The 24696-nt window shown below is 44.0% G+C and overlaps 1 protein-coding gene and 1 long non-coding RNA gene across 2 annotated transcripts; both read right to left on the reverse strand.

Moving 5' to 3' along the window:
• Window positions 1-5882: 5882 nt before the first annotated feature.
• Window positions 5883-8551, reverse strand: LOC128768669 (uncharacterized). The gene is made up of 4 exons (XR_008416262.1): window positions 8509-8551; window positions 7996-8028; window positions 6417-6449; window positions 5883-6071 (listed from the first exon to the last, which is right to left on the reverse strand). It is a non-coding gene; the product is annotated as an uncharacterized LOC128768669 (long non-coding RNA).
• A 349-nt stretch (window positions 8552-8900) lies between these two features.
• LOC128768626 (meprin A subunit beta-like) lies at window positions 8901-15355 on the reverse strand. The gene is made up of 13 exons (XM_053881620.1): window positions 15270-15355; window positions 15079-15185; window positions 14886-15003; window positions 13709-13890; window positions 13179-13391; window positions 11112-11273; window positions 10990-11016; window positions 10702-10911; window positions 10092-10523; window positions 9764-9934; window positions 9572-9677; window positions 9288-9455; window positions 8901-9222 (listed from the first exon to the last, which is right to left on the reverse strand). The coding sequence occupies exons 2-13, from the start codon at window positions 15173-15175 to the stop codon at window positions 8901-8903; spliced, it is 2208 nt and encodes a 735-aa protein (XP_053737595.1). The 5' UTR covers window positions 15176-15185; window positions 15270-15355.
• Between the last annotated feature and the right edge of the window lie 9341 nt (window positions 15356-24696).

A 24696-nucleotide genomic window follows, 5' to 3' on the forward strand; every position in this document is an offset into this window, starting at 1 on the left:
GATAGCATTTACAACATTGGTTCCTGTGTCATTATCCTGTCAACTGCCATTACAACCAGGATGGATGTGATTTAACAACAACAGAACATTGTCCTTGGAACTTTAGTATTCAAAGTCCAAACAAAACAAAACAAAAACAAGCAAGACAAATGAACAAGACAAAAGAAAAGAAAACGTGTGCAGGTACAGACAGTGAATCCTGAGCCAGTGACATAGGCTGGTATGGTCATTAAAATGATGAACTGCTCCATGTGTCTCACTACTGTAAAAGCAATAGATGCTGTGGAGGAAAAAGAGACAGTAAAACATAGAAAAATACTGTGAACATGTCTGTTTTTTGAAGGGCAACAAATGATTGAAACAATTGTGTATTGTATAGTTGTGTTATATATTGTATCAAACACAGACACAACTGTAATGTAACCAAAAGTGAGAGTAATCATTTATTTATTTCTTCTCAATTTCTTCTCAAAGACTATTATTGACTCTAAGTCACTCTCTCGATGCAATGGAAATGTTGTGGATCGAGCTGCATCGATTGATCGGCGCCGACGTGGGCATTTATGACGACAAATAGAAGACGTTCTATTCAAGATTTATTCATTTACTTTAAGAAGATGCTATTTATATTTATACTGGATGAGAAATGTTATTACTCTACTACAATGTAAAAATGACAGAAGAAAGCCAGCATTTCTCCAGACTCTCTGGCTGCTTGTGATGCTGCAGCCCAGCCTGCAGAGTAGACCTGCAGCTGCAGACATGAGAGCCAGCCAGCCACGATGGCGGTGGTTTGGCTTCTCCGTCCAGGAAAATGACAAGTGAATTGCAGCGTGTGCACCCATGGACTCAGAGGCAGCATTAAAACAAGACACTTGGCCTCAAATCACAGCACCGAACTCAAGCTCTACCAAGAGGCAAACAAACAAATGCTAACTGGAGCAAACCGCAGGAGACACCAATGCTCATGGAGTTTATTGTTTTGGACGAGCAGCCGAGTTCTGTTGCTGAAGACTGGAGCAGCAAATAGCAGACCAGGAGCCCAGATACTCATTCCCTGGACATGCAGTCGATGAAAAGACGAACGGTCCGTCTGGTAATATGGCAACATTCCGCTACTGAACAAGTGATGAGGGAAGTTCACAACTGTGGGTGTGATCTGTGCATTGAATAGGGAATAAAAGTCATTTATTTTATATTGAACACTTTGCCAGGACAGGCAAAATGGAAAAATAAAATTAAGTGATGTAGAGCTGTTTGACAGGTGAGTTCAGTGATGAGCCTCGGGGCAGCCGACTGTCGTGCAATTGTCTCATGTCTCAGGCAAATGCAGCTTGTGTCACGCGCTCATACCACACTCCCTGTTGGCATCTGCTTTCAAATGACGCCCACAACTTGAAACACAGCTTCAAAACAACAACAAAAGCACCTTCACATTCTGATTCAATTCTTGTTGCAGTTAAAGCAAACATATCATTGAAAGGAGCCTGTTCATTACGAAATGTTTGATACAATTAACTACCGAATGTTTAGTTCAGTCTCCACTAATACACTGTAAAATCCTCCTGATGTTGTGTGTGTGTAGAAGTCAGAGCACAGACGCATCACACATCCCTGTGTTGTCGACACGACAAGCTCACTTTGAGTTTGAGTTGAGTTTTTTTGTCGTCCCTCAATCTGCCATCCTCACTCCCATGGTGTTCTATAGTGACGTTGGGAAAGTGGACTTTTGCTCCCACACTGACAGACCAGGGCAGCCCTCAGTGCTGCAGGTTGACGCATGGGCTATTTGCTGTTTATAAGCCCTGATGTGGCTCTCCTCCTTCAGTCGCCGGGACTGACACGCACGGCCTTGTGAGGGCCTCTGAATATAGCCACACAAGTTCTGTGTCGGACAGGTTTTTATGTCAAAATCAGAGTTTCAGTCACTGGATGTGCAACTATTTCAACATGGTGGATGAAGTCAGTCATTGCTATGATTGCTAAACAAAATGTTAGCAGATGACACAAACCCTTAGTTCAGAGGTCAGCTGTTTTTATTCATTCATTTTTAACATCTTTACACTAAACAGATGGGAAAAAATCCTGAGACTCAGAGTAGATATTTCGAGCGCAGCCAAAACAAGACCTTATGATTTATTTATGATTATTTTTTTAACTCATTTTCAGGTAGCCTGCAGTTTTGTTTCCTTGGGTGTGTTGAATATGCTCCGACAGTCATTGTGGAACTATGTTTGTTATCTTGGCTCAGTATGTTATGAAAACATTTTGCTGCCAAATGCTCAGAACAACACATGCTAACAGTCATTTTCTGTTATGCAATCTGAGTCACAAAAGTTTTAAGATGTATTATTCTGAGAATCAGAGCAGGGCCACCGGGCAACATTCCGCTACTGAACAAGTGATGAGTGAAGTTCACATTGTGGGTTTGCTCTGCTCACTGAAAGTGGAAAAAAAGTAATTTATTCTATATGAAACACTTTGCCAGAACAAGGAAAAAAATGAAGTTAAAAAGTGATGTAGAGCTGTGAGTTCAGTGATGAGCCTCGGGGCAGCCGACTGTCACGCAGTTGTCACATGTCTCAGGCAAATGCAGCTTGTGTCACATGCTCAAGTGTTGTGGATTTTCCTGACCACAATAAAGATCTTGGAGAGAGAATTGTCTTCAAGAATATTTATTGACTAATCTTTGCTAAGAGAGTGAGAATAAAAAAGTTCAGTGTGAAGTTGACACTTTCACTGAGGAATTCTCAGCAAAAAAACACTTTCATCACTGGACTGGACACAACAACATTGAAGATAACAAACCAGAATGTAGCAACAACTTTGAGCATCCGTGAGAAGCTCAGGTGGAATGTTGTCGTCCGGCGGGACGTTGTTTAGAGGAGGTGGTGGACTGTCCCTCAGTTGACACTCATTTGGCGTTGAACACGACTTTGCAGTGGGATGCGTGCACCCAAGTGGCCCTTGGGTCTTTGATCGCCCTACGTGTGACGAGCAGGACTTGGACGGGCCCCAACCAGTGCTGATGTCGCCAAGATTTGGACCAGAAGTTCCTGATCAGCAAGAAGTCACCAGGTCTGATGTCGTGCAGAGGAGTGTCGGCTGACCGTGGGACAGCGTCAGCCACCTGCCGTATCGATTGGCGGCCTCTGAGGTATCATTCCAATGTTGGGTGGTGCTGTGAATAAGATAAAGGTTAGAACACATGCACAAGCTCCTCCTCGTGTACACAAGCACAAGAGGGAGACATGAACTATGGCAGAGGCTGGTGAAGGAGCGAGTCTTGCCCTGTGGGGTCAGAGTGTGACCCAGGCTTGTTTTCACTGAGACAGTGCACCTGAGAGGTGAAAGGAAGACGGCACACTTTCAACTGTGCAGAGAGGAAAATAGAAGGATCATCACGCTCAGGTTCCCCATCAGACACCTGCATACACATCTTAACAAAAGGAGCCAAAGCCTTCAGAGATTCAGACTTTGGCTTGGAAATGGACAGATGAGGTGCAGCATACAGGGAGGTGAAGACAGGAAGTTGTTCAGGAGTCAACATGCAGTGCTGCAGTGCACCTGTGCTCATCAAAGAAGAGGTCAGTCAAACACATGGCATCATTGAGATTCTTGTAAAAGTCAGTTCCATCCTGTCTGTCAGGTCCAGAGGTCACATGTGCAGCACATTGCAGTCTGTAAGGAGTCACATAAACCGGAGGTGTACATTGAAACTGAAGACAGTTTAGACTCCCATCTAAATTTTGACGACTAACCGTTGTAACAATGTATGGTACTGGTATGTGTGAATGAAGTTCCGTGTGTTGTTCCCGGGGGGACACTTTTGTAAGTGACGCAGGTGAAGCAGCAAGAGTGTGGACGTGTGTTGAGCGAAATAAAAGACCTCTCGATTGAGGTACAAAACACCTCGTATGGTCCATTCTGTAAGAAGGAACCAAAGGTGGAATGAAACAACGGTTAACCCAGTTGGTGTTAATGTTATGACGGTCCCACACTTTATCTTCAAATCCTTCCTAGAAGATTTACCGCACCCTGTGGGGACATCAAAAACAAATGTTTCAAATCAACGTTTCCCTCTGGAGATTCCCAAATGAACCTCAATGGTGCAGAAAACCTAACACTACATTTCTGCTGGAACTCATCCTGTAAGTCGAACGCCCGCTTGGTTTTGTTTTTACTTCACATGTCCTAATTGCAGAGTCGCGCCAGAGTCGACCATGACATTGATCCTCACACCGTTGACCTTGGAGGTTATCATTGGCAGGTGAGGACAGGTGTGGCGCCATCTTGTGGTGATTGTTGCTGTTGCTCTGCCCTTGATCTGGTCACCACTTGTGCAGGGACGTCTTGTTGGGGAGGGGTAGGAGCAGGTCCTTGAGTGGGGCTTGGACAGCAATGGATGGAGCGATTGGCAATGGACCCGGAACCTGGTGTCTTTTGTGTGGCAGACGCACCCAGTCGCCGTCTCTCTGATGTGTGATTTCACACCTTTCCTGCTTTTGTTCTGTTTTAATTTGTTTCGCCACTCTACACTGGGCTTCTTCCAGCCACACTTTTCTGGTGTTTTTCAAACTTTCTCACACGCTCCATTTCAATTGTCCTTTTCTCTTCTCATTTCTCATTCAGTCAGTGTCTCAACATTCACAATTCATCAGGGTCGTGGGAAACCCAAGATGATTCACCCACTCATTCACACTCCAAACATTCATCCCTGTATTTGTCTTTCATAATTTTCATGCAAGGAGATGTTCACTTTGGCTCCTCCATTTTATTCTTCTTGTTACTCATTCGTCTTCTCAGTCCTTTCTTTACTTTTTCAATTAAAAAAACTCCTTGTTTTCAACCACCAAACGCAGGTCCCTGATCATGTGTTTACACTAAATCCCCGACTCAGATTTTTTTCTGTGTCGTGTTCAGAGTCATTTTCTGTGATGCAATCTGAGTCACAAATTTCCTGAGACTCAGAGTTGGGCTGCCGCTTTTTCTGGCCTCTCTATTTAGTCGAAGATGTTGAAGCCAGTCGTCAAAGTTGTTGCGCTGCTGTTGTCTCCAGGACAAGTCGAGGTTTTGGAACCATAACTCCTCCTACCTGCCAACTGTGCAGTAGTTCCGTGGTGGGTGGGGTCCTCTATATAAAAAGAAAAAGAACAAAGGAAGTCGTCGCCTGGGGTGCACAAAGTTAAACTGAATGAAAAAAAAAAAGTTTTCTTTCAACACCTCTTGGAAAAACAAGATGAAAAAAAAAACATATTGTTAACTAAAACAGATGAAAGACCTTTGGATGTTTGTTAAGTTTGAGCTTCAGACTTCCTCAAACTCATGACGCAAGAAGAAGCCTAAAGTTAGAAGACAGTTGAAGAAAATTTGGGGGAGTCTGCTTTACTTCTTGGAGACAAGTTTTCAAAGAAAGGTCTCTTAGCTTATATTGTGGTCCTGCTCCAGCATGGATGTCAATAAACACTGTTCATTTGAAATTCCAAAGAGTTTCAGAAATTAATTATTGACATTTATAGTGTCTGTTTGCTACAAACCAGGATGTCGACCGCCAAATCATGAACACTGTGATCGTCATGCTTTGCAATACGGACATGGTATGGAGTTTTTAGTTTTCTTTGAGTGTTGGTATCGAATTTTGGAAACTTGCTGGCTGAGTTGGAGGCTATTATCCACACACATATGTTTTAATGGTGAAAGCCTCATCCTCCATTCATTGTCTGCGCCACACTCCCTCTCACCTCAGTGGGCAGCGCAGGGATTAAAAGCCTTGGTCTCCGATCTGAATTCTGAAAACCATGTTGAGAATAGCATCACGGAATGTAAAGCCAGGGGAACAAATCATTTGAGGTTGACTGCATTTATTTGCTTTGATAAAACACCCATCACCAAAATAAATCACGACAAAGACAAATGTCTAAACCCTGTCATTCAATCCCGCGCCAGAAAATCCACATTTATTTGGGAGAGCATGAGCTGGTGGTTCCACTCAGGCGATCCAGAGCAGCACTGCTGACAGGAGGATGAGGATGGGTGACGACATCATCGCAGGAGAGAAACAAAAAATGCTCCTGTGAAAAAGAAGAAAAACAACCCAAAGTACTTGAAGTGTTCATGGCAGCAAAGCATCCGTGCTGTGCTCTATACAGTCTGATCTGAGTCCATTTATGTGGCACAGGGGCCAAATCTGACCTTCGAAGACGTTTTACGTGGCCTGCATTGGCTTGAGATTAAATAGCAGCGCAGAGCGCAGCAAAAACTAGGATGATGACATCATGACCAATGGAGATTACTGTGTTCGGGACTTAGAGATGGAAATTTTGATGGGGTTTGACGGAAGAAAGTTAATGTGATGGCCAGAGGAAAGAAGCAAATGAAAAGAAAAAAGACATTTCTGTGAGTGGAACACCTTTTACCTGTCATCCAATGTTTCATGGGTCCTGGGTCTCCTAAAAGAAAAAAAAAAATTCAATGAATATTTCCTGACGCTGTTTATTTTCTCTGGATAAAGAAAGCTACTGTTTGGACGATTGTTTATACCGTATTTTCTGGACTATAAGCCGCTTCTTTTTTCTTGCAGTCTGAACCATTGCGGCTTATACAACAACGCTACTAATATATGGATTTTTGCTGGGGATGGTCCAATCGATCGGCCACCGATTATGAAAGGCTGACCTCGGCGTGATCGGTGAATGCCGATCTCTGCCTGTCATTGCCGATCACATGACAGTCGGCGCTCTGATGAAGCACCGCCCGCGGTTTGTGAAGCGTCCGCTCCTCCTTCACTCCCTGCTGACTCGCCGCTCGCTTGGCAACAGCCTGTCTACTGTGGAGTTTTTATTCAGTCTGTCATGTCAAGTTTACATCCTGCAGCACATGCACGTTAAAAGGCATCAACGCCACAAATTACATACAATATTTAAAACACCAGCACTTGACAGAGGACAGAGAGTTTTCCGTGCTCATGAAACTGCAGGAACCAGCGGTCATTCGCAGACACATACGGAATGCTAAGCATATTGCCCGAGAAATAATCATTAATTTCACCGAGCCAGATGACCAGCCGTTTTCAGGTGTCGCTTTTAGACGGAACTGACCGAATCCGCTGCTGTTTTGTGTGTCAGAGGCAGCATTCTTTGGCCACCTGAATCAGACATTTTGCAAATGTCCAGAGTGGGAAGTTTCACAAAAGAGGTTGAAGACAGCTGCTTACGTTGCTGGCAAAATTATTGAGCCTCATCACATCAAACCGATGACATCCGGGTCTTTTATTTACCTTTAAAGCGCTTAAAATGCGCTGTTTCCACCCACGTGTCAGAGACGATCGACTGGAGGGTGAAAACAGCGCATTTTGAACACTTTAAATGTAAGTAAAATGAGAGTTCATGATTCAACTTTAGAAGATTTCCCAGATTGTTTCATGAGTCAGTCTCGATGCTGGACCCTATTTTCAAATCTCGAACTAGAGGAGAAGTCATGCATTTTCTGCAGCGCAGACAGCACCAGTGCATCCACGGCTTATGGGACGCTGCGGCTTATGTCAGAAAAAGATCTATTTTCCTTCATAAACTTTGTGGGTGCGGCTAATATTGCGGTGCGCGCCATAAAGTTCCAGAAAATACGGTATATGGTTTATTTTTTATTATATTTATTTATTTTTAAGTCAACTGCAATTATCTAATTAGTAAGAACTATTTGTGTATAACTCAATAAAACAAACAAAATAAAAAATAAATAAAATAAACCAAGGCAGAACATGTTCTTCAGTTATGGTGTGGGTTGTTTCCACACAAGTTCTGTGTCTGACAGTTTTTTCTATCCAACTGAGCGTTTCACTCGCTGGATCAGCAACTTTTGAAAATGGAGAATAAAGTCAGTCAGTCATTGTTGTTCATGCTATTCCAGGTTTTTTGCAAAGTTATGTAAGTTACAGAGGGAAGAAGTAAATGAAAAGAAGAAAATGAAACAGTTGCGACGGAGCACTGCTCACTGTACCTGTCATCCAATGTTTTATGGATCATGGGTGACCTTAAAGAAAAAAAAGAAACCACTCAGACTCAGAGTCGAGCTGAGTACTTTTTTCCTGGCTAACAAAAGCAACTGCTTCTCTTGTCTGTCCGTCTGTCCGTCCATCTTTTGAAAAAAGGCATGGAAATTCAGGATGAACTAGTTTGTGTAGGACTAATAAAATAAAACATGAATTCAGAAGTGGCTGCAGGGTGAACAGTGACATGCGCCCACCAAACCAAGATCGCACTATACAGTCGTCCTCGCCATCTGATAAATGAATGGCTGTATAAATAAAAAGTCAATTCAGTCGATGAGGTAGAAATAGTTCATCAACGTTCTTGCCCTGTTGTTGTTTTTAGGACCGTTTGCACTGGAGATGAATCAAACATCGTGAGGTGGCGTGCGCAAGGTGTGAAGGACAGACGGAAGAAACAGACAAGTATATTCCAAGCAGTTATAATGGTGATGCCCAATCTTCCCGACTGTTACTCCTCCTACCTGCCAACTGTAGCTCCATCGCTCATGGTGGGTGGCGGCCTTTAAAAAATAGAAGGAAAATATAAAAGTCACCGTCTGGGGCTGACAGAGTCAAACTGCCGAAACATTTACACACAATGTATGGAAAACAGTGTGGAAGATTCATTTCAACGTCTCTTGGATCAACAGAAGTCCTCCTGAGTCCTGTGATCTAATTGGTCGAGGAGGAAACTGGACTGAGCTCAACGAAAAACAGTTCCAGGCAGAGCACATTTCTGTTGTGAACTCACTGTTCAGATTTGACGTATTTTTACGCAGAAGCAGAAAACAACCTTGTGCTTATTAAATATATATCAACAAAACATTGTTAATTGCTTGACTTTGCTGCTGCACACAAAATGTGTTACCTTTGGTCAGTTGTTGGGTGAGCTGTCGCTGGGTGACCTGTTTTTGGGTGAGCTGTCGCTGGGTGAGCTGTCGCTGGCTGAGCCGTCGCTGGGTGAGCCGTCGCTGGGTGAGCCGTCGCTGGCTGAGCCGTCGCTGGCTGAGCCGTCGCTGGCTGAGCCGTCGCTGGGTGAGCCGTCGCTGGGTGAGCCGTCGCTGGGTGAGCCGTCGCTGGCTGAGCCGTCGCTGGGTGAGCCGTCGCTGGGTGAGCCGTCGCTGGCTGAGCCGTCGCTGGCTGAGCCGTCGCTGGGTGAGGCGTCGCTGGGTGAGCCGTCGCTGGCTGAGCCGTCGCTGGGTGAGCCGTCGCTGGCTGAGCCGTCGCTGGCTGAGCCGTCGCTGGGTGAGCCGTCGCTGGCTGAGCCGTCGCTGGCTGAGCCGTCGCTGGGTGAGCCGTCGCTGGGTGAGGCGTCGCTGGGTGAGCCGTCGCTGGCTGAGCCGTCGCTGGCTGAGCCGTCGCTGGCTGAGCCGTCGCTGGGTGAGCCGTCGCTGGGTGAGCCGTCGCTGGGTGAGTTGTTGCCGGCTCTCTGCGGAGGGAAAAATTGATTCAAAGTATCAATCTGTGGTCGCACTTCTGATCGTACTTAGTTTCAGTTCAGGAAGATAAATGTTGTAACTGCAGGGTGAAGTCAGGAAACTGTACCGTGTCGTGCATGAGTCATTTCTTTGGTTTTTTGGTGTGAGCTTCACTGCCGTTGGTCCAAGTTTGGCCTTGGGAAGTGAACTTCCATTGATCAGAGGGGTGATATCTAGGAACAGACCAGTTTTGCTGGGTTAGATATCCAGAGTCCAAAGTTTCTCATGTCATTTTCAACAGACGGTGACGCTGCCTTACCTTGGAAGTAAAAGGCAAAAACAGCACTTTCTCCTTTAAGATAGTTGAGGGACTTCAACTCAGAGGAATGTAGTAATATTAATGTTCTCGGGGTGTTGGCAAAGACTTCCTCAGTGTCATTGGTCTCAATTTTTCTCCCAACCTTGCGAGGATTGTCCCAATGCACTGAATCTGTTTATTCAAAATAGGTTTCACTTTTCATTAAAAAAAGACATTCTCTATAGAGCCCATGTCCACCAGGGGAAAAAAAGGTTCCGCTTGCTTAGCACAGCATTTTTTCTATTTCCTGGCAGGAACGGGCTTCCTAAGATCTTAAATTCATAATCACCTGTAGTGGTGAGGCTTCTTTGCCATGACATGTGCTGCTGGATGTTGGGAGTCTGATCCACCAATTGCAGTGTCACTTGTCTGTTCAAACATGGCCACGTCAGCTCATCATCATTCTGGCGAGACAGCAGTTGCACTCGCAATCCAAAAAAAAATTGATTCAATTCTACAGCTAAACGATATGCGTAGCCACCACTGGAGTAGTGCCGCGGGCTGAACACCAATGTGCCTCTAGGACTTGTGGTCAAGACGTGCTCAAAATCATCAATCTGCATGGTCACATCAGGACATTGTATTTCTGACAGATTAATGTCATCGATGGAGATGCCACCAGAGGAGCTTCCATTTCCTTTTTGAACTTCAAACTCCACCTGGAATTCACTCTGAGCATCCAGGGAAACATGGTGGATCCTCCAGTGGGACGTTGGTGGTCCTTGGATGAGAGAATGGAAAGTGAAGTTCTCACTGATGCCAAGTGAAAGTACCAGGATATGAAGTGGTGAATCATGTAAAAACAGCTCAGGGGGTGGATTCCTGTGTGAAGGTCACCCTGAATTCTCAATGTAGACTGTGAACCAGGACCTGATAAAACCAGAGGGTCAGCTGCTCACCAGTGACTTGTCCCATGAGACGTGCTGTATTGGTTTCATTGTTGAACTCCCTGATCCAGATGTTCAGCTGGTCGTCCGCGCTCCCATTGTGGAAGTAGTAGAACTGCAGACACTGAAGGTGACCCTGTCTCTTGGGCTTCATTCTGGGGGTCTCCAGCCAGGCAGAGTCGCCTGCTTCACCAGCCGCCGTGCTTACATGCATGAAGTGACCTGCGCCACAGCCAAGTGTCCGAATATGGAACTTCATTTCGGTCATGTTGGAAAACTTGGAGAGTAAAAGGCGCTCACCTTCCTGTGGAGGTTCAGGTGTAAATCCTGCGGGGAAAAATACAATCCTGCTTTAGAGCAACGTTAATGATGCTGGAAAAGACCAGGAGGAAAATGTGTCAGCATTGTGTTTAGAAACATACCTTCCTCTGCTGTGACACTGGGAAGACTGGTGTGGTCAGAGCTCGGCCCACCTTCAGCACGCGTGACCCTTTCCCATTTGGTGCTCCCACCTGAGCAGTTTGTCATGTGACACATGGCTCCGTCGGAAAAATCACAATACAGCTGAAAGGCAACGCTTTCGTCTGCAGTGGTGCGTGGAACAAAGTCAAGCAGATCAAAGGTTTGGCCACAGTTTTCAGAATGTTTCATTGTGTTTCAATGTTTCACGATAAAACACTTGGATTGACGGATCCTCAAAGAAGGGCGGGCCATCAGGCCCAGCAAGGCCTTCTCTGCTGTAATATCTATTCTCCACTGAATATGTCCTTCATATTTATGTCGTAGTTCATCTCAGTGTGTGTTTCGAGGTTAGAGTTTTTGTCCAATCAGAATTCAGCGAGCTTGTGTCGCCAGCTTGTATGAAGTCAGTCGAGGCCTTGAGAATCAACAGTGCAGGCGTCTGTGCACTCTGAGTGAACAGGCACCTGCAGGTGATGGATCGTTGCCACAGCCAATCAGATCATGAGTTGGGGACAGCAGGGCCTTCTGGCTTCGTTGAACATGACTCGTACACATCCTGTGATTGGATACTCATGGGACACCGTCATTTCCAGATTCACTGCTGCTTTTTCTTTTGCTCTCTGAACCCTGTGGCTGAAACATTCATGGTTCTTTTATGGGCAAACAAGCCTCAGACCAGTGAGACCTCAGGTGTTTCGTGACATTCCAGCGCTTGTTGTTGGCCCCTGCATCTTCAGCCACACTGGCTTGGTCACCCAGGCCGAGAGAAGGTTTGTTCACCACTCCTGATCGAGTGAAGACACCAGGCTGCTCTCAAAAGAATCACAGTATATAATAATCCAGAGAATTCTAAATACTTCACTGGCATTAACTAATGTTACGGAATAGATAAATACTGTGTGGGGATGAATTCTGTAATCTGTCATGGAATACATTTTAAAAATGACCCTCCCAACACTTGTCCATTGAGTTTATGCAATGATCTTAGTGGAACAGCAGGTGGCAGTAGCGTGGCAGCGATCAACTCCAGAGACAAGACGTTCTTTTTATGTTGGGAGCGGCATCACTTTCTTTATCATTTTTCTTTTCAAGAACTTCTCCAGAGTTGGTAACTATCAGGGATTTGCAGCTGGCAGGTCAATTCAGTGACTCACTACTGCCTCCATAGGTGGCGAGTGTATTCAAACTGAGCGTCTCATGGCCCAAAGGTGTCGACCAAAAACGTTTTAGTGGCCCTCGAGAAGGTGCTCTCAGGAACAATATATCATTTCTTTTGAAAAGAGCAGCACCAAGATACAAATCAGAACAGGTTTTTGTTTACATTGTTGATTTAAGATTTCGTTTCATTGGATCGAGTCGTGCATCTTTCCGTGAGCAGAGCCACTCTTCCAACTGATCAGCTGCAGTGGGCCTCACCATTTGTGCTGTGGCTTGGAGCTGACAAACATTACATTGAGATTTCACGTCATTTAACAGAGTCTTTCAATGTCATGTGAGATAGTTTGAAGACTAGAAACAAGGATGGTTGTTTGATGTATTCACCTTCGTCTCCCTCACACACACGGTCTACATCTGAAGTTCACTGGAACAGAGTCCAGAGTCTGAGCTCCAGTGATATTTGCTTGATGGAAACGACTGTGTGTGGGAACAACAGCTCAAACGGATGTAGAAATCGAGCTCTGCAGTCCACAAAGCTCATCAGCTCTTCCACATGTGAGCAAGCAGCCGGACATCACTGCAGGAGTTCTACTGTCTGGATCGCAGTGTAAACCTCATCAGATCAGTCAAACCTGGGTCATAGAGACGGCACACGCCGCCACGTGTCAGACGACTCTGCTCTTGAACCAACGTTCAGCACTTTGAATGATAGATTTTTATAGATTTGATGGATTGGTTGTTGACGCCCCACATGCCAGACAGTTATCGTTTAACTTCACCAACAGTTTCAGATCAGCACAAGAACTTCTCACCCAGTCTACTGTTCAAATGCATTGTGTATCAAACGTGTTGTAATTCCTCCTACTTACTGCATTTGTAGCGAAGGTTGAGCTTCTTGGCATCTCCTGGACTCATTTCCCCACTTAGGCCGATCACGTCTTGGTACTTGGGGTCTTTGGTGCGGATTGTGGGAGCGAATAATTTGGTGAACTCATATGATCCAAAATGCGTCACAGACCTGTAGTCGTACGGGAATCCTTGGGTGCTGCTGTCATTCACTATATTGAACATCTCTGACTTCCCTGAAAGACATTTTGAAATGCATGTCACTCACCAGGCCATGAAGAAGCATCACTTATTTCTTTGGTTACATTTCTGTAGAGAATCAACTGTGCTGGGACCAGAAGCCTTGAGGCTGGCATGCTTTGGATTCAGGATATAAAGTGGCACTTAAAGGACCATCAAGCTCTTTTGAGGCGCAAATACGTTGTGAACTACACATTTGCTTTTTTTCCTTATATTTCATGAGCAGAGCAAGTGCTTCTCAGAAAACCCCTGTCTCTCTTCTCTGCCCTTTAAATCAATTTACAATCATTCTTCTTTAGGAGAAAAGTTGAACCTTCTTGGATGTTTTCGTAAACAATGGTGATGAAATCATCTCTGTCAGGTCGGACGTGTTCGGGGTAGAAGCCAAGAGTGCGGAGGAAGTGTTCTTCGACAGTGTCGATGGAACTGCAGTATAGTCTGAGGGAGATATTGTGTCCTTTTTCCATGTTCTGTTGTCCTACGGATGAGGAGCACCTGTGGAGGAAACAAAAACAACGACAAGTTTGTCTTTAAAAAGACGTCATCCTTGATTCTTTTCTGGATATATATCTCAGCTTTGTAATGACAATCACTAAACCCCTAAAATTGAATGTACAGTTTTAGCCTCATACAGAGTCTCAGATTCTATTTCACAATAGTAGCTTTTTTTGAATACATTTTTCTATAAAGCATTTAAAAATAGATATTTCACATACAGTACAATACTTTCCTTCACAATCTTGGTTTGAGCTATTTTCTCACTCACCATATACCCTTTTTAAGTAACTGTTACTGTTACTCATTCGTTTTTATCAATAATTTTAAGTTAAATTTCATCCTTTCTTCTTTTTTCTTCCTCACTGATGTGGCATGTTAGCAACGTCTCTCTGGTTTAAACTGATCAAGAATATCAGTCATTGAAACATTCCACACGTCTTACACAAACCTGTTGGTCTATACTCCGACATGTCGTCTCAGTCAGAGGTTTGAATGCTACATTTCAACACCGCAACTCTCACAAGGTGCTCAGGCGCCATCATGTATCATCGACTCAGGCAGAAGGGAACGTATGGATAAACATGGCTCTTCCTCACTTCACTCTATGTTCAGGTGACGCTCCACCTGGCTAACACTGCAGATAACGCTCACAACATGGAAGACCAGGAGACAATCCCTCATTTCTCAATTTTAGGTTTCTCTTTTTCAGCATCAATTCCATCATTTTTACTTTTCCTCTGGGATTTTTTGCTTAATTTGTTTTTTGTTTTTTGTTTTTTTTTCAAATTTGATCTTGCCAAGGATCAATTGAGTTTTTTATAAAACATGTCTGGTGGACTGGATTCCTTTTCTATTTTTTTCTCTTTTTTTTTTTTTTTATATTTTTAACACATTAAAATTGTTTTATTTATACATGTTGAATATTTGTCTTTTCCATAATTTCATCAAGAGACTTTTCCCAGCAGACACTGACACAGTGAAGAGGAACTTACCTGTCTAGCTTTTGGACGTGAATGAAATAGTCCTGCGTCTCTTGGACAGTGAAGTCAATGCATGACTTCAGCCTGAACTGATCCAGTGCTCTCAGGACGATTCCCTTCACATTCAGGTCTTGTTAAAAAATACAGATCATGTATCAAAGCGTGATGATATTGGTTATTGAAGCAGAAGATTATGATCATTTACCGAGGTCTCTATGAAGAGTGTATGGAACTGGTAAATCCCACAGTGAAGATGCTGATGAAGGCACAAGGAACAGCAGCCAAAAACACAGGCCCTTCATCCTGTCCAGTCTGTGAAACAATGAAACAAGTTCATGTCAGAAAGACAAACAGAAGTTTCTCACCTGACCTGCATCTATGTACCAAACCTTGTACCTTGAAGCCAAATGTTCCTGTTGGCCAGTCCAGTAGCATCTGTTTCTCTGGTCAACTGCTGCCTTTTAAATGAGCGTCAAAAGTACACATTCAATTAAAATAAAAGAACAGGAAAAACAGGTTTGGCTGGACGACTAATGAATGGCATCTTCAGAACAAACAAATGAAGTGATGCAACAAATACCTTGGCGCTCTTCACGCCATGCTTCAGATTGTGCTGGGAATATCTGACTTCACTGAAAGCTGGTTGTCTTTGGCATCAACAGCTGCATTGCTCTGTGTTTGATTGACTCGTCTCTTGTGTGTCATGTACTTTGAACCACCTGTGTAACCTGTGTGAACTGGGACCACTGAGCCTTTTCAGAGATGCTGTTCTCCTGTTGGGGTCTTCTGCTTGCAAGCTATACACATACAGTTACGGACGTCTGATATTGACATTTTGCCGACAGCGTCAGTTTTGTGCCGACAGTTCAAACTCCGATATGTTGATGTGTGAAGGTGTTTCCTTGATACATCCGTGGAACACCTTTCCCTCCTTTATTGTGATGCCTCACTGAACGTGATCCACAAATAAACAGCTTCTGTTTTAATCACAGTTCAATGGTATGAGAATATTTGTCACAAGGAGCCACATTTTTCACTTTGAATGTATTTAGTATATTAGTGGATCCAATGATGGACCCATACATACATTTAAACAACAAAATGTTGTTTATTCTGCATCAGTTTGACAGTAGCACCATAAATCACGATGGTGGCTTTATTCAAGTTTTTATATCACCTTATAAAAACTAAAGCTCTTTTCATGTCTTGAAAATATTTGTGTAAGAATTTCAGTTTTATAAGAATTTCAAGTACATTCAGAGTTGTGGAAACCCTGGCCATTGTGTAGTGAAAAACATCCCTGAACTAAAGCAAACAGAAGCTTTTGTTTGCTTTTGTTCAGGGATTCCTCCATGTTTGTTGTTGTTGTTGTTATCATCCGAGCTGCGACGTGTCTTGTGCATCAGTGGGATCAGTGGACCAGGAACTCCTGCAATTATATATAACTTATATAATATATAATAAGAATAATTTTTCCATCACTATTCCCCCTTTTTATTCCAAATGAATAAAATAATAAATAAATAATAAAGAATTTTGCTACAGTGAAATGATGAACACTACTGATTATGAGATTAAATGTATGATAATATTTGTGATTAAATGGTAAGAATAAATGTTTGTAAAATATAAAGGTAAATATGAACATGTGGATAAATGCGAGTAAATATAAAAGTAAAACTTCTCAGAATAACATCCGGAGAAGCAAGCCCATTGGGGTTGAAGCTAAATCATCACACAAGAGAAGTAACCGAAACACATAGAATCATTTAAATGACAGCTGCGGACCTTTTCAACCAAAATAGTAGGAAGATATTGAAGCCAACCTCAACTGGCAGAATGACATCATCAACCTGGGGAATGTTGAGTGAGATATGGATGGGTCAAGAGCTGGTCCTCCAGCTCCAGGTGGATGAGGCTGTTTGGACTCTTCCAGGGCACCATTGGTGTCTGGGGCCATCGACTTTCACTCCTTCATTGTGATGCCTCACTGAACGTGATTCACACATAAACATTTTCTGTTTGGGAAAAGAAGATGAATTTCATTTCATATTTAGGAAAAACAACACCTTTATTGATAACATTTACAACATTGGTTCCTGTGTCATCATCCTGACAACTGCCATTACAACCAGGATGGATGTGATTTAACAACAACAGAACATTGTCCTTGGAACTTAGGTATTCAAAGTCCAAACAAAACAAAACAAAAACAAGCGAGACAAATGTACAAGACAAAAGAAAAGAAAACGTGTGCAGGTACAGACAGTGAATCCTGAGCCAGTGACATAGGCTGGTATGGTCATTAAAATGATGAACTGCTCCATGTGTCTCACTACTGTAAAAGCAATAGATGCTGTGGAGGAAAAAGAGACAGTAAAACATAGAAAAATACTGTGAACATGTCTGTTTTTTTAAGGGCAACAAATGATTGAAACAATTGTGTATTGTATAGTTGTGTTATATATTGTATCAAACACAGACACAACTGTAATATAACGTAACGTAAGTGAGAGTAATCATGTATTTATTTCTTCTCAATTTCTTCTCAAAGACTATTATTGACTCTAAGTCACTCTCTCGATGCAATGGAAATGTTGTGGATCGAGCTGCATCGATTGATCGGCACCGACGTGGGCATTTATGACGACAAATAGATGACGTTCTATTCAAGATTTATTCATTTACTTTAAGAAGATGCTATTTATATTTATACTGGATGAGAAATGTTATTACTCTACTACAATGTAAAAATGACAGAAGAAAGCCAGCATTTCTCCAGACTCTCTGGCTGCTTGTGATGCTGCAGCCCAGCCTGCAGAGTAGACCTGCAGCTGCAGACATGAGAGCCAGCCAGCCACGATGGCGGTGGTTTGGCTTCTCCGTCCAGGAAAATGACAAGTGAATTGCAGTAACAACGTGTGCACCCATGGACTCAGAGGCAGCATTAAAACAAGACACTTGGCCTCAAATCACAGCACCGAACTCAAGCTCTACCAAGAGGCAAACAAACAAATGCTAACTGGAGCAAACTGCAGGAGACACCAATGCTCATGGAGGTTCTTGTTTTGGACGAGCAGCCGAGTTCTGTTGCTGAAGACTGGAGCAGCAAATAGCAGACCAGGAGCCCAGATACTCATTCCCTGGACATGCAGTCGATGAAAAGAGGAACGGTCCGTCTGGTAATATGGCAACATTCCGCTACTGAACAAGTGATGAGGGAAGTTCACAACTGTGAGTGTGATCTGTGCATTGAATAGGGAATAAAAGTCATTTATTTTATATTAAACACTTTGCCAGGACAGGCAAAATGGAAAAATAAAATGAAGTGATGTAGAGCTGTTTGACAGGTGAGTTCAGTGATGAGCCTCGGGGCAGCTGACTGTCGTGCAATTGTCTCATGTCTCAGGCAAATGCAGCTTGTGTCACGCGCTCATACCACACTCCCTGTTGGCATCTGCTTTCAAATGACGCCCACAACTTGAAACACAGCTTCTAAACAACTTGGGGAAACAAAAGCACCTTCACATTCTGATTAAATTCTTGCTGCGGTTCAAGGAAACGTATCATTGAAAGGAGCCTGTTCATTATGAAATGTTTGATACAATTAACTACCGAATGTTTAGTTCAGTCTCCACTAATACACTGTAAAATCCTCCTGATGTTGTGTGTGTGTAGAAGTCAGAGCACAGACGCATCACACATCCCTGTGTTGTCGACATGACAAGCTCACTTTGAGTTTGAGTTGAGTTTTTTTGTCGTCCCTCCATCTGCCATTATCCCATCCTCACTCCCATGGTGTTCTATAGTGACGTTGGGAAAGTGGACTTTTGCTCCCACACTGACAGACCAGGGCAGCCCTCAGTGCTGCAGGTTGACGCATGGGCTATTTGCTGTTTATAAGCCCTGATGTGGCTCTCCTCCTTCAGTCGCCGGGACTGACACGCACGGCCTTGTGAGGGCCTCTGAATATAGCCACACAAGTTCTGTGTCGGACAGGTTTTCATGTCAAAATCAGAGTTTCAGTCACTGGATGAGCAACTATTTGAACATGTTGGATGAAGTCAGTCATTGCTATGATTGCTAAACAAAATGTTAGCAGATGAAACAAACCCTTAGTTCAGAGGTCAGCTGTTTTTATTCATTCATTTTTAACATCTTTACACTAAACAGATGGGAAAACATCCTGAGACTCAGAGTAGATATTTCGAGCGCAGCCAAAACAAGACCTTATGATTTATTTATGATTCATTTTTTTAACTCATTTTCAGGCAGCCTGCAGTTTTGTTTCCTTGGGTGTGTTGAATATGCTCCTACAGTCATTGTGGAACTATGTTTGTTATCTTGGCTCAGTATGTTATGAAAACATTTTGCTGCCAAATGCTCAGAACAACACATGCTAACAGTCATTTTCTGTTATGCAATCTGAGTCACAAAAGTTTTAAGATGTATTATTCTGAGAATCAGAGCAGGGCCACTGGGCAACATTCCGCTCCTGAACAAGTGATGAGTGAAGTCCACATTGTGGGTTTGCTCTGCTCGTTGAAAGTGGAATAAAAGTAATTTATTCTATATGAAACACTTTGCCAGAACAAGGAAAAAATGAAGTTAAAAAGTGATGTAGAGCTGTGAGTTCAGTGATGAGCAGCCGACTGACACGCAGTTGTCACATGTCTCAGGCAAATGGAGCTTGTGTCACATGCTCAAGTGTTGTGGATTTTCCTGACCACAATAAAGATCTTGGAGAGAGAATTGTCTTCAAGAATATTTATTGAATAATCTTTGCTAAGAGAGTGAGAATACAAGTTCAGTGTGAAGTTGACACTGTCACTGAGGAATTCTCAGCAAAAAAACACTTTCATCACTGGACTGGACCCAACAACATTGAAGATAACAAACCAGAATGTAGCAACAACTTTGAGCATCCGTGAGAAGCTCAGGCGGAATGTTGTCGTCCGGCGGGACGTTGTTTAGAGGAGGTGGTGGACTGTCCCTCAGTTGACACTCATTTGGCGTTGAACACGACTTTGCAGTGGGATGCGTGCACCCAAGTGGCCCTTGGGACTTTGATCGCCCTATGTGTGACGAGCAGGACTTGGACGAGCCCCAACCAGTGCTGATGTCGCCAAGATTTGGACCAGAAGTTCCTGATCAGCAAGAAGTCACCAGGACCGATGTCGTGCAGAGGAGTGTCGGCTGACGGTGGAACAGCGTCAGCCACCTGCCGTATCGATTGGCGGCCTCTGAGGTATCATTCCAATGTTGGGTGGTGCTGTGAATAAGATAAAGGTTAGAACACATGCACAAGCTCCTCCTCGTGTACACAAGCACAAGAGGGAGACATGAACTATGGCAGAGGCTGGTGAAGGAGCGAGTCTTGCCCTGTGGGGTCAGAGTGTGACCCAGGCTTGTTTTCACTGAGACAGTGCACCTGAGAGGTGAAAGGAAGACGGCACACTTTCAACTGTGCAGAGAGGAAAATAGAAGGATCATCACGCTCAGGTTCCCCATCAGACACCTGCATACACATCTTAACAAAAGGACCCAAAGCCTTCAGAGATTCAGACTTTGGCTTGGAAATGGACAGATGAGGTGCAGAATACAGGGAGGTGAAGACAGGAAGTTGTTCAGGAGTCAACATGCAGTGCTGCAGTGCACCGGTGCTCATCAAAGAAGAGGTCAGTCAAATACATGGCGTCATTGAGATCCTTGTAAAAGTCAGTTCCATCCTGTCTGTCAGGTCCAGAGGTCACATGTGCAGCACAGTGCAGTCTGTCAGGAGTCACATAAACCGGAGGTGTACATTGAAACTGAAGACAGTTTAGACTCCCATCTAAATTTTGACGACTAACCGTTGTAACAATGTATGGTACTGGTATGTGTGAATGAAGTTCCGTGTGTTGTTCCCGGGGGGACACTTTTGTAAGTGACGCAGGTGAAGCAGCAAGAGTGCGGACGTGTGTTGAGCGAAATAAAAGACCTCTCGATTGAGGTACAAAACACCTCGTATGGTCCATTCTGTAAGAAGGAACCAAAGGTAGAATGAAACAACGGTTAACCCAGTTGGTGTTGATGTCATGACGGTCCCACACTTTATCTTCAAATCCTTCCCAGAAGATTTACCGCACCCTGTGGGGACATCAAAAACAAATGTTTCAAATCAACGTTTCCCTCTGGAGATTCCCAAATGAACCTCAGCGGTGCAGAAAACCTAACACTACATTTCTGCTGGAACTCATCCTGTACGTCGAACGCCCGCTTGGTTTTGTTTTTACTTCACATGTCCTAATTACAGAGTCGCGCCAGAGTCGACCATGACATTGATCCTCACACCGTTGACCTTGGAGGTTATCATTGGCAGGTGAGGACAGGTGTGGCGCCATCTTGTGGTGATTGTTGCTGTTGCTCTGCCCTTGATCTGGTCACCACTTGTGCAGGGACGTCTTGTTGGGGAGGGGGAGGAGCAGGTCCTTGAGTGGGGGTTGGACAGCAATGGATGGAGCGATTGGCAATGGACCCGGAACCTGGTGTCTTTTGTGTGGCAGACGCACCCAGTCGCCGTCTCTCTGATGTGTGATTTCACACCTTTCCTGCTTTTGTTCTGTTTTAATTTGTTTCGCCACTCTACACTGGTGTAGTGAAAGTGAAGGATTGTCTGGTCACGGACGCCTGCGTCTGTGACCAGACAATTATGAAAAATAATATCTCCTCGAAAGTTTGGGGCACCACCTGAAATATAGTTTCCAGGAGACTATTAAGCTCTCTTGATTAACACTTAATTAATTAATTAACCGTGGTAACTTAATTAACTAGTAGCGTAATCAATCTATTTATCTGAAGTCACTACTCGTGATGTAATGTCCTTTACTGATCAGAGGCTCTTAGATTGATTATAATACACTCCAAAGTAACGTGATCAAGACCAACGTAATTTTATAGATTTATTTAGGAATAAAAGAACAGAAAGAAACAGGAAAGATGCAAAGGAGAATGAGATGATCCCGACAATATCGCGATGGAAGCGTAAACCAGTTCTGAAGCAATGTCAATACCGTATCAGACACGTGTGTAACTGATGGGAAAGTTCAGACGTTCTAGTCTAACTGTCAACCTCAGGCAAGTAATAATATTACTAAACCCCAACACACCACTCTGTGCAGAGATGACAAGCAGCGGCTTACTTTGGCGATGAGTGGAGGGATGAATGGGATGGATGGATGGATGAGAGGGTGATGAGTAGATGCAGAAGGTCGGTCAGGAGGTGAGGGAGGAGGCAGGCGGCTTTGGAGGGAGGCGTCCTGGTTCTCAGCGAGGTGACTTGGAGGTGATGAGGACACGCAGCTTCAGGCGTCGATGGCACTCTCGGATCGTCTTCCGGACCGCCGTGGATCTTTCGTCGCAGACGGGGTGATCGTAGCTGGCAGAGAGCGGCGTAAGACCGAAGGCGTAGCTTTATCTCGTGCCAGGTGATTCACCGGTCTGGACAACCTTCTAGAGTGGTCGCCTTAATGACACACTCCAGGTAGCGGAAGGTTGTTGGAAGTTGGACTCGTGCACTCGTCACGGCTGCCGGCTGTGATCACGTGGTGTGACTGGGCCGTTCCTGAAGGAAGCTCTGGCTTGGCAGACCGCTGTAGGACGAGGGCGACGTGCAACTTTGGAGAAGTTCTCAATCACTCTCACACTTGGATGGGCAGCGAGTGGAACGCTGGCACGGCTTCAAGGGTGGAGGAGAAGCAAGAGTCTTTGCAGGAACTTGATCAGGAACCGTCGGAGAAGTTGGTTGTAGTTGGTTGTAGGAGGCGAAGGAGCCAGAAGGAGCGGCAGAAGAAGAGGGGAGAGGAGCACAGAGGGACACAGAGGGCTGAACAGAGGGGTGAACAGAGGGGAACAGAGGGGTGGACAGAGAGGGGTGATCCTCTGTAAACTGGGTCTTTTAAACTCTCATGAAGAGTCTCATTGTCCAGTCTTGATTGGTTGAAGGAGTTCCATCACCTATTGCTGATTGGACGAGGATTTCCAAGCCTGGCCTTCCTCCTCCTCCTCCTCCTCCAACGGGGTCGTAAATTCCAGTCTTGAGATGGGAGATTTAGATCCCCCCCAGTACCAGAGTTTTATTTGACAATAAAACATTACCTGAGTTGTAAAGTTGCTCACAATCTGTCAAAACTTTCCCATCTCAATTCAAGCATTCAAACGACACCAAACATGACCATTCTAGCACATTGTCTTCTTATAATGATCAATAATGATAACAATCAACTATTCATGTCAAGTTTAACATCACATGTTCAGGGCATCTGGTTTGCTTGAACATCCTGTGGAAACCATGGGTTAAGTGGGAAACGAAAGTCCTTTTTCAGAAATACACATTAAGACACATTCACATATAAGTCTGTCTTTGTTCATCTGGAACCTGGAGAAGGGGGAGCTGTCACGAGTTGGTCAGGGTTTTTCCTCTTACGGCACAGCATCCTGGACTGTTGCTCTAGTCTCTCCCCCCTTTGACCATTCCAATGATTTATGGTCCTTATCGGAGGGTTCAGAAACCTCTGAGCTGCCAAAGGCATGGTGGGAACCCAAGGAGATGTCTCCGAGTTGAAGTTACACATTCCGGAAAGGTTCACCAGGTCCATGCTTGAATCTCTGGAGAAGGAATCACTACACTGGGCTTCTTCCAGCCACACTTTTCTGGTGTTTTTCAAACTTCCTCACACGCTCCATTTCAAATGTCATTTTCTCTTCTCATTTCTCATTCAGTCAGTGTCTCAACATTCACAATTCATCACGGTCGTGGGAAACCCAAGATGATTCACCCACTCATTCACACTCCGAACATTCATCCCTGTATTTGTCTTTCATAATTTTCATGCAAGGAGATGTTCACTTTGGCTCCTCCTTTTTATTCTTCTTGTGACTCATTCTTCTTCTCAGTTCTTTCTTTACTTTTTCAATTAAAAAAACTCCTTGTTTTCAACCACCAAACGCAGGTCCCCGATCATGTGTTTACACTGAATCCCCGACTGAGTCATTTTCTGTGTCGTGTTCAGAGTCATTTTCTGTTATGCAATCTGAGTCACAAATTTCCTGAGACTCAGAGTTGGGCTGCCGCTTTTTCTGGCCTCTCTATTTAGTCGAAGATGTTGAAGCCAGTCGTCAAAGTTGTTGCGCTGCTGTTGTCTCCAGGACAAGTCGAGGTTTTGGAACCATAACTCCTCCTACCTGCCAACTGTGCAGTAGTTCCGTGGTGGGTGGGGTCCTCTATATAAAAAGAAAAAGAACAAAGGAAGTCGTCGCCTGGGGTGCACAAAGTTAAACTGAATGAAAAAAAAAGTTTTCTTTCAACACCTCTTGGAAAAACAAGATGAAAAAAAAACACATATTGTTAACTAAAACAGATGAAAGACCTTTGGATGTTTGTTAAGTTTGAGCTTCAGACTTCCTCAAACTCATGACGCAAGAAGAAGCCTAAAGTTAGAAGACAGTTGAAGAAAATTTGGGGGAGTCTGCTTTACTTCTTGGAGACAAGTTTTCAAAGAAAGGTCTCTTAGCTTATATTGTCGTCCTGCTCCAGCATGGATGTCAATAAACACTGTTCATTTGAAATTCCAAAGAGTTTCAGAAATTAATTATTGACATTTATAGTGTCTGTTTGCTACAAACCAGGATGTCGACCGCCAAATCATGAACACTGTAGTCGTCATGCTTTGCAATACGGACATGGTATGGAGTTTTTAGTTTTCTTTGAGTGTTGGTATTGAATTTTGGAATCTTGCTGGCTGAGTTGGAGGCTATTATCCACACACATATGTTTTAATGGTGA

The sequence above is a fragment of the Synchiropus splendidus genome, chromosome 12 (genome assembly GCF_027744825.2).
Source record: "Synchiropus splendidus isolate RoL2022-P1 chromosome 12, RoL_Sspl_1.0, whole genome shotgun sequence".
Taxonomy (NCBI): Eukaryota; Metazoa; Chordata; class Actinopteri; order Syngnathiformes; family Callionymidae; genus Synchiropus; species Synchiropus splendidus.

What these genes read in the sequence shown, in the direction of transcription:
- LOC128768626 (XM_053881620.1), bottom strand. Translation starts at nt 15,175, where the DNA reads ATGAAGGGCCTGTGTTTTTGGCTGCTGTTCCTTGTGCCTTCATCAGCA. An exon ending in CACTCTTCATAGAGACCTCG is followed by an intron (nt 15,004 to 15,078) that starts GTAAATGATCAT and finishes TTTTTTAACAAG; the next exon opens with ACCTGAATGTGAAGGGAATC. An exon ending in CAACCTTCGCTACAAATGCA is followed by an intron (nt 11,274 to 13,178) that starts GTAAGTAGGAGG and finishes GCACCACTGCAG; the next exon opens with ACGAAAGCGTTGCCTTTCAG.